Source organism: Saimiri boliviensis, chromosome 6 (assembly GCF_048565385.1).
Source record: "Saimiri boliviensis isolate mSaiBol1 chromosome 6, mSaiBol1.pri, whole genome shotgun sequence".
In the NCBI taxonomy this organism is placed as follows: Eukaryota; Metazoa; Chordata; class Mammalia; order Primates; family Cebidae; genus Saimiri; species Saimiri boliviensis.
This window is the reverse complement of record NC_133454.1, coordinates 115,703,369-115,716,014: the sequence shown is the minus strand read 5'-3', so window position 1 is coordinate 115,716,014 and position 12,646 is coordinate 115,703,369. Positions and strand designations below refer to the sequence as shown.

Below are 12,646 nucleotides of genomic sequence, written 5' to 3'. Positions count from 1 at the left end.
GCAGGAGAATCACTTGAACCTGGGAAGTGGAGGTTGCAGTGAGCTGAGATCATGCCATTGCACTCCAGCCTGGGCAACAAGAGCAACATGCCATACCAAAAAAAAAGAAAAAAGAAAAGAAAGAGAAAAGAAGAAGAAACAAAAGCCAACGACTAAAAACTTGACTAACTCAAAATTAAAGAGATAAATAAAAATAACAAGATACGGCCAGGCGTGGTGGCTCACGCCTGTAATCCCAGAACTTTGGGAGGCCAAAGTAGGCCGATCACCTGAAGTTGGGAGTTCGAGACCAGCCTGACCAACATGAAGAAATCCCATCTCCATAAAAAAAAATAATAATAACAAGATACAATTTTTCACCTCTCAGACTAGCATACACATAAAAATTCTCATTTCAGGTGAGAGGGCATGGAGAAACAGACACTCTCCAAACCTATGGATTCAGGTACAAACTGAGGTGACACTTTTGGAGGACAACCTGACAAGGTAATCACACTTTCAAGTGCATGCATCTTCTAATCCAACAATCCTGAAACTAGAAATTTATTCTATGGATATACCTGTGAAGGTTACAAGAAATAGCCACCAGAGACATTTGGAAATGTGATTTGTGACAGGGCAGGGACGTGTGCTAAAACAACTGAAGTGTCCATTGATAGAATGGTCATATAAATTGTAGTAAATCCACACATCAAAATACTAGCCATGGTCAGGGTCAGGCACGGTGGCTCACACCTGTAATCCGAGCACTTTGGGAGGCCCAGGTGGGTGGATCACCTGAGGTCAGGAATTGGAGACCAGCCTGGCCAACATGGCAAAATGCTGTCTCTACTAAAAATACAAAAATTAGGCCGGGCGCGGTGGCTCAAGCCTGTAATCCCAGCACTTTGGGAGGCCGAGGCGGGTGGATCACGAGGTTGAGAGATCAAGACCATCCTGGTCAACATGGTGAAACCCCGTCTCTACTAAAAATACAAAAAACTAGCTGGACATGGTGGTGCGTGCCTGTAATCTCAGCTACTTTGGAGGCTGAGGCAGGAGAATTGCCTGACCCCAGGAGGCGGAGGTTGCGGTGAGCCGAGATCGCGCCATTGCACTCCAGCCTGGGTAACAAGAGCGAAACTCCGTCTCAAAAAAAAAAAAAAAAAATACAAAAATTAGCCGGGCATGGTGACACACACCTGTAATCCCAGCTACTTAGGAGGTTGAGGCAGAAGAATTCCTTGAACCCAGGAGACAGTGGTTACAGTGAGCCAAGATCGTGCCATTGCACTCCAGCCTGGGCGACAGAGTGAGACACCATCTCAAAAGAAAAAAAAAAAACTAGCCAGTCAGGCTGGGCACGGTGGCTCATGCCTGTAATCCCAGCACTTTGAGAGGCCAAGGCGGGTGGATCACAAGATCAGGAGTTCAGGACCAGCCTGGCCAAGATGGTGAAACCCCATCTCTACTAAAAATACAAAAATTAGCCAGGCGTAGGGGTGGGCGCCTTGCCTGTAATCCCAGCTACTCAGGAGGCTGAGGCAGAGAATTGCTAGAACCCAGGAGGCAGAGATTACAGTGAACTGAGATAACACCACTGCACTCCAGCCTGGGTGACAGAACAAGATTCCGTCTCAAAAAAAAGAAAAGAAAAAAAACTAGCCAGTCATTTATAAGAATGAGTTACAGCTATAGGTGGAGGCAGGAAATATTCTCCAAGATAACTGAATAAATTGAAAGACTATGTAGAGAACAATGTATATATAATGTTACCTTTAAAGTAACAAAAAAGGTGAATATAGATACTTGCATATATCACTTAGAAATTTTCTTTTTTTTTTCCTAGAAAGAAACCAAGGATATCCACAGTGGTTCTCTTTGAAGAAGACTGGTAATTTTCTAACCTTATACAATTTTAGATTGGAGGTTTTTTTTAACCTGTGCTTCATGGACTATTTTAAAGAGCCTATGAGGCCAGGCACAGTGACTCACACCTATAAACCTAGCACTTTACGAGGCCAAGGTGAGTGGATTGCTTGACCTTAGGAGTTCTAAACCAGCCTGGGCAATATGGTGAAACCCTATCTCTACAAAAAGTACAAAAATTAGCCAGGCATGGTGGCTCACATTTGTAGCCCCAGCTAGTTGGGGGTGCTAAGGTGGCAGGATCACTTGAGCCCAGAAGGTGGAGGCTGCAGTGAGCCAAGATCCGAGATTATGCCACTGCTCTCAGCCTGGGGTACAAAGTGAGACCTTGTCTCAAAAAAAAAAAAAAAAAAAGAGTAGGCCAGGCGCAGTGGCTCATGCCTCTAATCCCAGCACTTTGGGAGGCTGAGGTGGGTGGATCACGAGGTCAAGAGATCGAGAGCCAGCCTGCCTAACATGGTGAAACCCTGTCTCTACTAAAAATACAAAAATTAGGCATGGTGGCGTGCACCTTTAATCCCAGCTACTCAGGAGGCTGAGGCAGGAGAATCGCTTGAACCCGGGAGGCGGAGGTTGCGGTGAGTCAAGATCATGCCACTGCACTCCAGCCTGGGCAACAGAGTAAGACTCCATCTCAAAAAAAAAAAAAAAAAAAAAAAAGTCTATGAAACTCCTGAAATTGGATACAATATTGTAAATACGTGCATTCCCTTTTAGGGAAGGATTCTTCCCTTTTACATACTCTCTATACTCTCTAAGGGTCTTGTACTCCTTCTTTTCCACACAAGAAAGATTCAGAACCACTGTGTTGTAGGCTCCATATTGATGTAAAGTTTTAATATTCAATCACTCATTTACTCAGAAACCATGAGATAACACTGGGCTAGGCCCTGGCACAGGCACCCAGAAAAATACCACCCAACTCCTGCCCTGGAGACACAGATCGTTTGTAACACAATAACAACATTGTCCGCCCAAGTTTAAGAAATGGCAACAGGGGACAGTTTCCCTCTAACAGGAAGAAGGAAAAGTGGAACTGAAAATTATTTGCATGTTTAAAATTAGACCTTCTGTGGGAGCTGACACTGCTTCGTTTTCAAAATGCCCCCCATCTGCTTACCGCCAGCCCTCACCCTGGCATTTACATGCCAGGGAAATTCGGATACAATAGGATGACCGCAGCTATCACTAATAAGGAAGTAATAACAAACTTCCTACAGCTCCTGTCCTCCAAGGGGTCACCAATAAAGCCACTGGGAAACCAGCCATACAAGGTGCTAACAAAATTGCTGTGGGCTTCTCTGGCCTGAGATATTCACCACTTCCAGGGATCTCCACTTAGGAACTGGTTGTCCCTCATATCACCATTCCTTCTCTGGCAAGTGGCAGTCCTTTCTCTGAAAGGAACAGCAGGGATGTCATTCACAGTCACATCCTACATCACAACTGTGACTGGTTGGTCGGTGCGGTCTGAGTTGTCTGAGTTGTCTTGCCCAGTGGCCAATGAGAGCCATGAAGACGGGCTCCTGTTTCCCAGCATGGCCTCTGCTCAGTGCCTGTCCCCTAGACTTAATCAATTGATCATCTTTACAACTTGGTCATAACCCCATCAAACTCACATGTTTACTCAATGCTTTTCATCAGACAAACTTTTTATCAAATTTAAATAAATGTATTTATCATGATACCACATTTCGCCTCATTCTACCTATAAAATCATAGACTTTTAGGAGGCCTTTCTTACTAAGACCCCCTAAAATAAATAACTTTTGTTTTTGTTTTTGTTTTTTCTTTTTGAGACAGGGTCTCACTCTGTTGCCCAGGTTGCAGTGCAGTGGCACTCTCAACAGTTCACTGCAGCTTCAACCTCCCAGGGCTCAAGCTATCCTCTCAACTCAGCCTCTCAAGTAGCTGGGACCACAGCTCCACACCACCATGCCCAGCTAACTTTTTATAGACAAGGTCTCACTTTATTACTCAGGGTGGTCTCAAACTCCTGGGCTCAACTGATCCTCCCACCACTGCTTTCCAAAGTGCTGAGATTACAGTCATGAGCCACCACACCTGGCCAAAAATTCTTAACATTAAAAAAAGAAAAAAAAAAAAGTATTGTAACTGAGCTCAGGTCATCTTGCACACAACTAAGATTATTCCATACCACTCTGTGGAAAACACTTCATAAATATTTGTTATATGCGCCAGGTACAGTCGCTCTGCCTGTAATCCCAGCACATTGGGAGGCCGAGGTGGGGGGATCACCCGAGGTCAGGAGTTCAAGACCAGCCTGGCCAACGTGGTGAAACCCCATTTCTACTAAAAATACAAAAATTAGCCAGGCATGGTGGCACGTGCCTGTAGTCCCAGCTACTTGGGAGGCTGATGCAGAAGAGTTGCTTGAACCCAGGAGATGGAGGTTGCAGTGAGCTGAGATTGCACCATTGCACTCCAGCCTGAGCAACAGAGTGAGACTCTGTCTCAAAAAAAAAAAAAAAAAAAAAATCATATGAACTAATGATCTGGGGCCTCATTTCTTCTCTCCAAGTAACAGCAGCAGCCACAACTAGCAGCTGGGTCTTGCTTTAGGTGCTACAAACCAATTCCGCTTCTATCTTCTTTGATCCTCTCAACCACCCAGTGAAGCAGGAAGTGTTAGTCCCATTTTCCAGATAAGGAAATGAGAAGTCACAGAGGTTAAGTGACTTGCTGAATTTATGCAGCTACTAAGTGGCAGAGCAAAGACCCAAACCCAGGTCTTTCCATCCCAGACCCCAGTCTGTCTCTTCAAAAGCAGACTTGCCTTGTAAACTGAGGCCCCAAAGAAATATGAGCAGGGAAGAGGGCACCTGGTTTTTCCATGTTACAAATGAAGCAGATCCCACAGGATTTACAACACAAAGAACCCAAAATAAAGGTAACATGTCCCTGTAGTCCTGGCTACTTGGGAAACTGACATGGGAGAATCAACTGAGCCCAGGAGTTCGAGGCCAGTCTGGGCAACACACAAGACCATCTTTAAAAAATGTCTGGGCCAGGTGTATGGCTCAGGCCTATGACCCCAGTATGTTGGGAGAACAAGGTGGGCAGATCGAGACCAGCCTGGCCAACATTTTTAGTAGATACCACAGTAAAACCTGACTAAAACCCTGTCTCTACTAAAAATACAAAAATTAGCTGGGCATGGTGGCACACATCTGTAATCCCAGCTACTCAGGAGGCTGAGGCAGGAGAATCACTTGAACCTGGGAGGTGGAGGATGCAGTAAGTCACAATCACACCATTGCACTCCAGCCTGGACAACAAGAGCAAAACTCCATCTGAAAACAAATATATAAAATAAAATAAAATAAAAACATGGCTGAGTACAGTGGCTCAGGCCTGTAATCCCAACGCTTTGGGAAGCCAAAGCAGGAAGATCACTCGAGCCCAGGAGTTCGAGACCAACCTGGGCAACATAGTGAGACACTGTCTCTATAAAAAAAATGTTTTAATTAGCCAGGAGTAGTAGCACATGCCTGTAGTCTCAGCTACTTGAGAGGCTAAAAAGGGAGGAGCCCTTGAGCCCAGGAGGTTGAGGTTGCAGTGAGTTATGTTTGCAACACTGTACTCCAGCTTGGGTGACAGAGCAAGACCATGTCTCTTAAAAACAAAAACAAAAACATGAACAGCACCTACCTCTTGGTGTTCCTGAAATGGCCAAATGAGATACTGCATTAAAACCCTCAGCATAGTGCCTGTCATGCATAATGTTACCTATTAATTATAATATCATCAGCGGCATTATGTTAGAAGGGAAATACACAGAAAATTGCCTCTCATCCTGCACTCAAAATAATTCCCTAGCTCAAGAAGTGAATGAACTGAGAAATAATTACTGATGATGCTCTGGCTACACCCAGGCCTATGGTCATCCAGCCACTGCCTCAGCCCCAAACCCAAGCAAAAATTACTTTTAGGAGCTAAATAACCCCTTTGCTGACCAAAATTGCTCACTCAGGAGCCAGGATCCTCTCTGCTTAGAAAAGCTTGGGTATTCCACGGTTATCTTTATTGTAGGGCTGAACTTGAAGTCAGCTCAAAGTCACAGTCTAACCATAAACCAATTTGCTCTGTTTTCTTAAACTGTCTACAAACAAAACATAATCATTTGGTTTTCCCATTGTCCTGAAGCAAAACAAAAATAATTAAAGTCACTCATATGAGAATCTAACAAGCAGTTTAAAGAGGAGACAAAATATATTTTGTACTCTGGATGGAACAGGTAAGAAATCAGGCTTAAGGATTAGCCGTGATAGATAGTAAACACAGTTATTATTCACCAGGAAACAAGAAAGTGAAGATAAAACAAACCCGAAACACTACAAGACCAATAAAACGGCTATCAGTCACCAGCTTCTTTTTTTTCATTTACTCTTTTAAAATCAGAAAATCAGCTCACATCAAGCTGATTTCCTTTTTTTTTTTTTTTTTTTTTTGAGATGAAGTCTCATCTGTCACCCATGCTGGAGTACAATGGTATGATCTCAGTTCACTGCAACCTCTGCCTCCCAGGTTCAAGCAATTCTCCTCCTCAGCCTTTCAAGTAGCTGGGATTACAGGAGCATGCCACCAAGCCCAGCTAATTTTTGTATTTTTAGTAGAGACGGGGTTTCACCATATTAGCCAGGCTGGTCTCCAACTCCTGATCTCAGGTGATCTGCCCGCCTTGGCCTCCCAAAGTGCTGGGATTACAGGCATGAGCCACTACACCCAGCCAAGCTGACTTCTTAAAGAAGCTGTCAGGATGAAATTTCTCAAGAGAAGGAGGCAGGAGGAAAACTGCTTTGTCACATTGCCTAAAACATACACACAAACAAAAACTAGTGTGCAAAACCGCTTGAGAACGGGAGGAGTCAGACACTGCAACTAGCAAAGTCCTCATGTTGGAATCATCTCTAACCATCCTTCCTGTCTTGGAAAAGGGGAATGAGATGTCAGTTCAAAAATTGCTTTTCTGGGCCTACTAAGCACTGAGCCTTCCGGCATCTCAGTTTTCCAGCTTCCACACCCACCCTTATTAATGTTCAAGCAGAGCTGTGTCCTTTTCATGACTTGTCCATTTGTTTAACCTGCTATGGTTGATTCCATTTTATCACACACACACACAAGCATATACACACACAACTGAAGCCTCAACAAACCAGTCAGCTATTAGGAAGGTAGTCAGATATTCCTGTTTCCTAAACAAACTTCAGAAATATCTCAAATTTGATTTGACTTTGAAAAATTCCATTGACACCCACCATTTTGAGAAGACACAGTGATATGTGCCTATCATTAAAAGTAAGATCAAAGTGAAAACACGGAAAAAAAAAATAGCACTATGAAAACACGGGGTCCAGGCAGGCGACTCAGGTTCGCCTCTTTGTCTTCTCTTGTCTTCACCACATTGCTGGGTGACCTCCGCCTGCTCCCTGTCTTCTCTGGACCTCGATATCTTCATCTAAGAGCATTGAAGGGTTTCAGCTATCCTGAAAGTCTGGTCCAGCTCAAGAATGCACTGATTCCCTGAAATATCCATTATCAAAATGAACCACTGACTGTGTATTTTGAAGATGCTGCTTCTGGGAGCCTTTTAGATTTCCTATTTCATAAACATATCTAGAAAAAAAAAAAGAAAGAAAGAAAGAAAGAAGAGAGTCCTTTTCAGGTTCTACAGAACAAACCATAGAGGAAGGAAATATCTAAATACAGGACAAATGTAGAGTCGCAATATGCTAATGAAATACAAGGAAGGATTGAGCAAGCAATAAATTTACCCAAGAAACTTTTTGCTGATTGAAAACACAGCTGGCAACCACCCTGGCTGGAGCAAATAAATCAATAAATAAATTATATACATATATATAATTTTAAATATATGTATTTTTTGCTTCAGCAAAACACAGTAGCACCATTATTCAGCTGTGCTATTTTTTTGCTTCAGCAAAAAATATATGTATAAATTACATATATATTATATATTTAAAAATAAATGAAGCTTTAAGTTTGGGGGTTTTCTGTGTTTTTTTTGTTTGTTTGTTTTCTTGGGGTTTTGTTTGTTTTAGTATAAATTTTGATACAGGAGATCTTCAAATACAAGGCTTTTTCACTTCAGAAACTGCTCCCCTGAATTTCCTTACATACACAGGGAGAAGACACCACACCACACCACACCACACACACACACACACACACACACACACACACACAGTACCTTAATGAGAATCCCATCTGGAAACCCTTTAATATTTACAAAGCTCTTTTAGACACTGGCTAGTGGAAGCATCTCAAACAATTCCTTCGGACAGGGGGAGCTACACCCATTCTACAGATGCTGTTAACTGAGGGTGGAGGAGCCTGAAGAGCAAGTCCAAGGTTCTCTGCAGGTGGTCACACTGCCTTCCGGCCTTCAGGAGAGCCTGTGCAGAACCCGCTGGGTAAACTGCGAGGAGAGACCCTTGGGTGCCGAGGGTCACCCAGCCCCCAGGCCCAGCCCCTTTCTCTACTGCCTGCTGGACGGCATTGCCGCCCCAGGGTGATGCTTCTGCTCTCAGACCATCCTGTATTCAGGCTTGAGAAGTTTTCCCTGAAACCAGGTTTCATCCCCAGCCAATAGCTCATTTCCTCAGAGATGGTGTCTGTATCAAGCAAGCAAGATGATCATTTGCACAAACGCACAGCAGAGCAGCCCCAGGCCGCTTCCCCTGAGGGTTCAAACTCCAACAGGCTCCAGAAGGCTGGGAGGACGCGCCCCGTGGCTCAGCTCCCCTAGCAAGGGCTGGGTGCTCCGCGCTTTCACTTCTCTCCCTTCGTTCCCCATCTGTGAAATGGGAATGTCCCTCTGCTGCGCTGCCTCACCCGCTAAGGAAATGCCAGGAAGGGGAAAGGTCGGTCACCAAAACGCCAGGGACAGCATTATCAGAAAAGTGAAGCAAGAAAAGAGGGTGGGGAGGGGGAGCCGGCGCCCACAAAGCACGAATTAAACATCCATGATCCAGCACGACGCCGACAGGGCCGGCCGCCTTGAGAAAAGCCAGCGTGCGGCCACCTTTTCCCGGGCCTGGGAACTTTCCCCAGAAACAGCGCCCTCGGCGGGGAGCCCCACGCCTTGCCCCGGGGCCCACTGCCCAGCGCCCCGGCCCTGCCTCCGCGCCCCTGCCGTCCCTCGGGCCCCTGCAGGCCGGGTCGGAGGTGGGTCAACCAAAGCTCGGCCAGGCCGCCCGGTCCGCGTCCCCAGCCCTCCGCAAACACGCCCCCTCCGGCCGTCTCGGGCGGGCAAGCCGGGCCCGCGCCGGCCAGATGCGACCAGCGCCGGGAAGAGCTGGGCCGGAGACCGCCTGGAGCCCGCGCAGAGGCTTCTCCCGGAGGATCGGGCACCGCGGAACCCGGATCCCTCCTCCCTCCCCGCGATCCTGGGCAGCCGGGAAAGGGCTCGGTCACCGGCGCGAAAGGCCGGCCGGGGTCCCCGCAAGCCGCCTCCAGGAGAGGGGATCTGAGGATCCCGACCCTCGCCCCTCTCCCCGGAACCCCCGAGGCGGGTACGCCCGGGCAGGTGCAGGCGATGCCAGTCCCGCCCCGGCCTCCCGCCCCCCGCCCGAGCCCACAGGGCGCTTACCTGGACGCGCAGCAGCAGCAGCAGCAGCAGCGGCAGCGCCCAGCGCAGCCCCGGCGAGCCCGGAGGAGGCAGCCGCGCCTCCCGCACCGCCGGCTTCATGCCCTGCGCGCCCTGGAACGTGCCCGGGACGCGCGAATCGGGCCCCGCCGTGCGCCCGAGCCCGGGCACCCCTGTCGTCGCCTCCTGCCGCCGCCTCCGTCTCCGCCTCCGCCAACCGGTCCGCCTCGTCCCCGCTCCGCCCGCCCCGGGCTTCCCCGGGGACATGGCAGCGGCGGCGGCGGCCGCGGCCACACGCCGAAGCCTGGCGCGGCTGCCGCGGGGGGGCCGCGTCCCTGAGCGTGCAGGGGCTTCGCGGGGCGGAGCGAGCGGCGCCCACCCCCAGCGCGCGGCGCCCCGGTCCCGGCTCCCGCGGCTGCTCCCGCTGCCTCCTCCGCGCGTCATGCGGCTGGGGCTGCAGGGAGCCGGGGCGAGCGCTCGGCCCCCTCCCTTCCCCTCCCCCTCTGAATATTCATCGTTTCCTCCCGCCCCGGCCGGCCCGGCGGCCGCCGAGCTCCGCAGCCCCTCGCCGCCGCCCGCCGCTGCGCCCGCCCCCTCCTAGCCGGCCGCTGCTCCTCTCCGGCGGGCAGAGGAAGCGCCCCCGCCCCGCCCGCCCCTCCGCCCAGCCCTCCCACATTCCCGGGACCAGGCTCAGTGGCTCTAGCGCCTCGAGCCGACACCCCTCGGGACGGGCTCCCCAGCCTCATACCCAGCCCATGGCGCAGGGTGCGGATAGGCAGGGGCTGACCGAGACCCCTGCTGAGAGCGCAGCCAAGCCTGACTGTGGACAGCAAGCCTGCGAAGGAGCGCTTGATCTGGCTCCTGGGTGGGCTTGGGGTGTGCGTGAACCCCGAAACTGTAGGAATCACGCTGTTAGTTGTGTTCTCTCTCCCAGCCCCCGAGCGCCAGCCTGGGAGGCAGAGAGCCCAGGAGAAGCCAGTCCAGGGATCAGAACCCCAGCGGTGGCATATGGTGGACCTGGTTCTGTTGGTACTCAGGAACTAGAGTTCTCTTTAGGCCCCCCTCTTCTCCCGTGTAAAATGAGGATCCTACTAGGACCTGTGGAGAGAGAGGTCCACTGCACCCGCGATTAAAAGAGACAGTGGTTAGTGAAGTCCTAAACACCTACCCTGACACATCGTGGGAATCCACACACGTTAGCTCTTCTGGAAGCTTTCATCAGTTTGTTAAAGAGGTCCACGCACTGACAGTTCAACATTACAGCAGATAATTACCCCTGTGCCCATGCACAGAGGAAGGCACTGGGATCAGGGAGGCTGAGCCACTTGCCCAGGAGAAGCCGCGAGAGAAAGCACCAAACCAGAGTGCTAAGAAGGGGGAGGTTAATTCCAACCAGGGGAGAGATGACACCTGAGCTGGCCTTTGAAGGGTGGGTTGAGTTTCACCAGCCCGGTAGAGAGGAGAAGTGTCTCAGGGGGTGGAACCAACTTGGCCAAAACCAGGCGGCAGATGCTTTCAGCTTGGCCTTGTGAGTAACAGGAATGCCAGGCTGCGGGATTCATACTGGGGGAGACTTCAAAGGCCAGAACAATGAGTCTAGGCTAGATTCTGTGTGCAGCAAGATGCAAACCACCACGTGTCCAGCGCTACCTCCTGACACCCCTTGGGCCTCAGGTTACCATCTACAAGATGGAAACACACATTCACTTACAGGGTCTAAGTGGCTCCCACCACACGACATATCCAGACCAGCACAGAGGATAAAGAAACTTTGCCGGGCAGCATTAGGCTTATGCCTAATCCCAGCATTTTGGGAAGCCGAAGTGGATGGATCACTTGAGCTCAGGAGTTTGAGACCAGCCTGGGCAACAGGGTGAAACCCACTCTTTACAAAAAAAAACACAAAAATTAGCCGGGCCTGGTGGCACGCGGCTGTAGACCAAACTATTTGGGAGGCCCATGCAAGAGGATGGCAAACTGTAGTGAACCAAGGTGGCACCACTGCACTACAGCCTGGGGAACAAAGTGAGACCCTGTCTCAAAAAAAAAAAAAAAAAAAAAAGAGGCCAGGTGTGGTGGCTCACACCTGTAATCCCAGCACTTTGGGAGGCCAAGGCGGGCAGATCACAAGGTCACGAGTTCAAGACCAGCCTGACCAACATGGTGAAACTCCATCTGTACTAAAAATACAAAAATTAGCTGGGCATGGTGGCAGGTGCCTGTAATCCCAGCTACTCAGGAGGGGGAGGCACGAAAATCGCTTGAACCCGGGAGGTGGAAGTTGCAGTGAGCCGAGGTTGTGCCACTACACTCCAGCATGGTCGACAGAGCAAGACTCCATCTCAGAAAAAAAAAGAAAAGAAAAAATTGGCCGGGCACGGTGGTTCATGCCTGTAATCCCAGCACTTTGGGAAGCCAAGGCAGGTGGATCACAAGGTCAGGAGTTCGAGACCAGCCTGACCAACGTGGTGAAACCCCATCTCTACTAAAAATACAAAAAGTAGCTGGGTGTGGTGGTGTGTTTTTGTAATCCCAGCTGCTCAGGAGGCTGAGGCAGGAGGATCACTTGAACCCAGGAGGCGGAGGTTGTGGTAAGCCAAGATCTCGCCATTGCACTCCAGCCTAGGTGACAGTGTAAAACTCCATCTCAAGACAATAATACAAATTAAAAATAGAATAAATTAGCCGGGTGTGATGGCAGGCGCCTGTAATCTCAGCTACTGGGAAGGCTGAGGGCAGGAGAATCACTTGAACCAGGGAGGCAGAAGTTGCAGTGAGCCAAGATTATGCCACTGCACTCCAGCCTGGGTGACAGAGTGAGACTCCATCTCAAAAAAAAGAAAGAAAGAAAAAGAAAAAAGAAATCTTACCTCTGGACTTACACATCTTGCCACTTTCATTTAAACACTATGTAATTATCATAATTCACAAGGATTTTTGTTCCTCTGTGCCTCCTCCCCTCTTGAGACAGAGACATAAAAGCTATTCATGTCCATGATGCCCAGAGGGAAGGAAAGCTTGACTTAGATGCTACTAAGTAGCCAAGAATGATTGCCAATTATAAAAAAAAGAAGATGCTACCAGGCCTGCAGGCTGCCTCAGATCCTC

General features: G+C 49.2%; 1 protein-coding gene across 1 annotated transcript in view; it reads right to left on the bottom strand.

The window, feature by feature from the left end:
- Positions 1–9,997, bottom strand: part of PTPRJ (protein tyrosine phosphatase receptor type J) — a 200,086-nt gene extending 190,089 nt beyond the window's left edge. Inside the window, exon 1 of the mRNA XM_074401475.1 lies at positions 9,542–9,997. Within this exon, the coding sequence (XP_074257576.1) occupies positions 9,542–9,982 (441 nt within the window). The 5' untranslated portion in view covers positions 9,983–9,997. The remainder of the gene's footprint in view (positions 1–9,541) is intronic.
- Between the last annotated feature and the right edge of the window lie 2,649 nt (positions 9,998–12,646).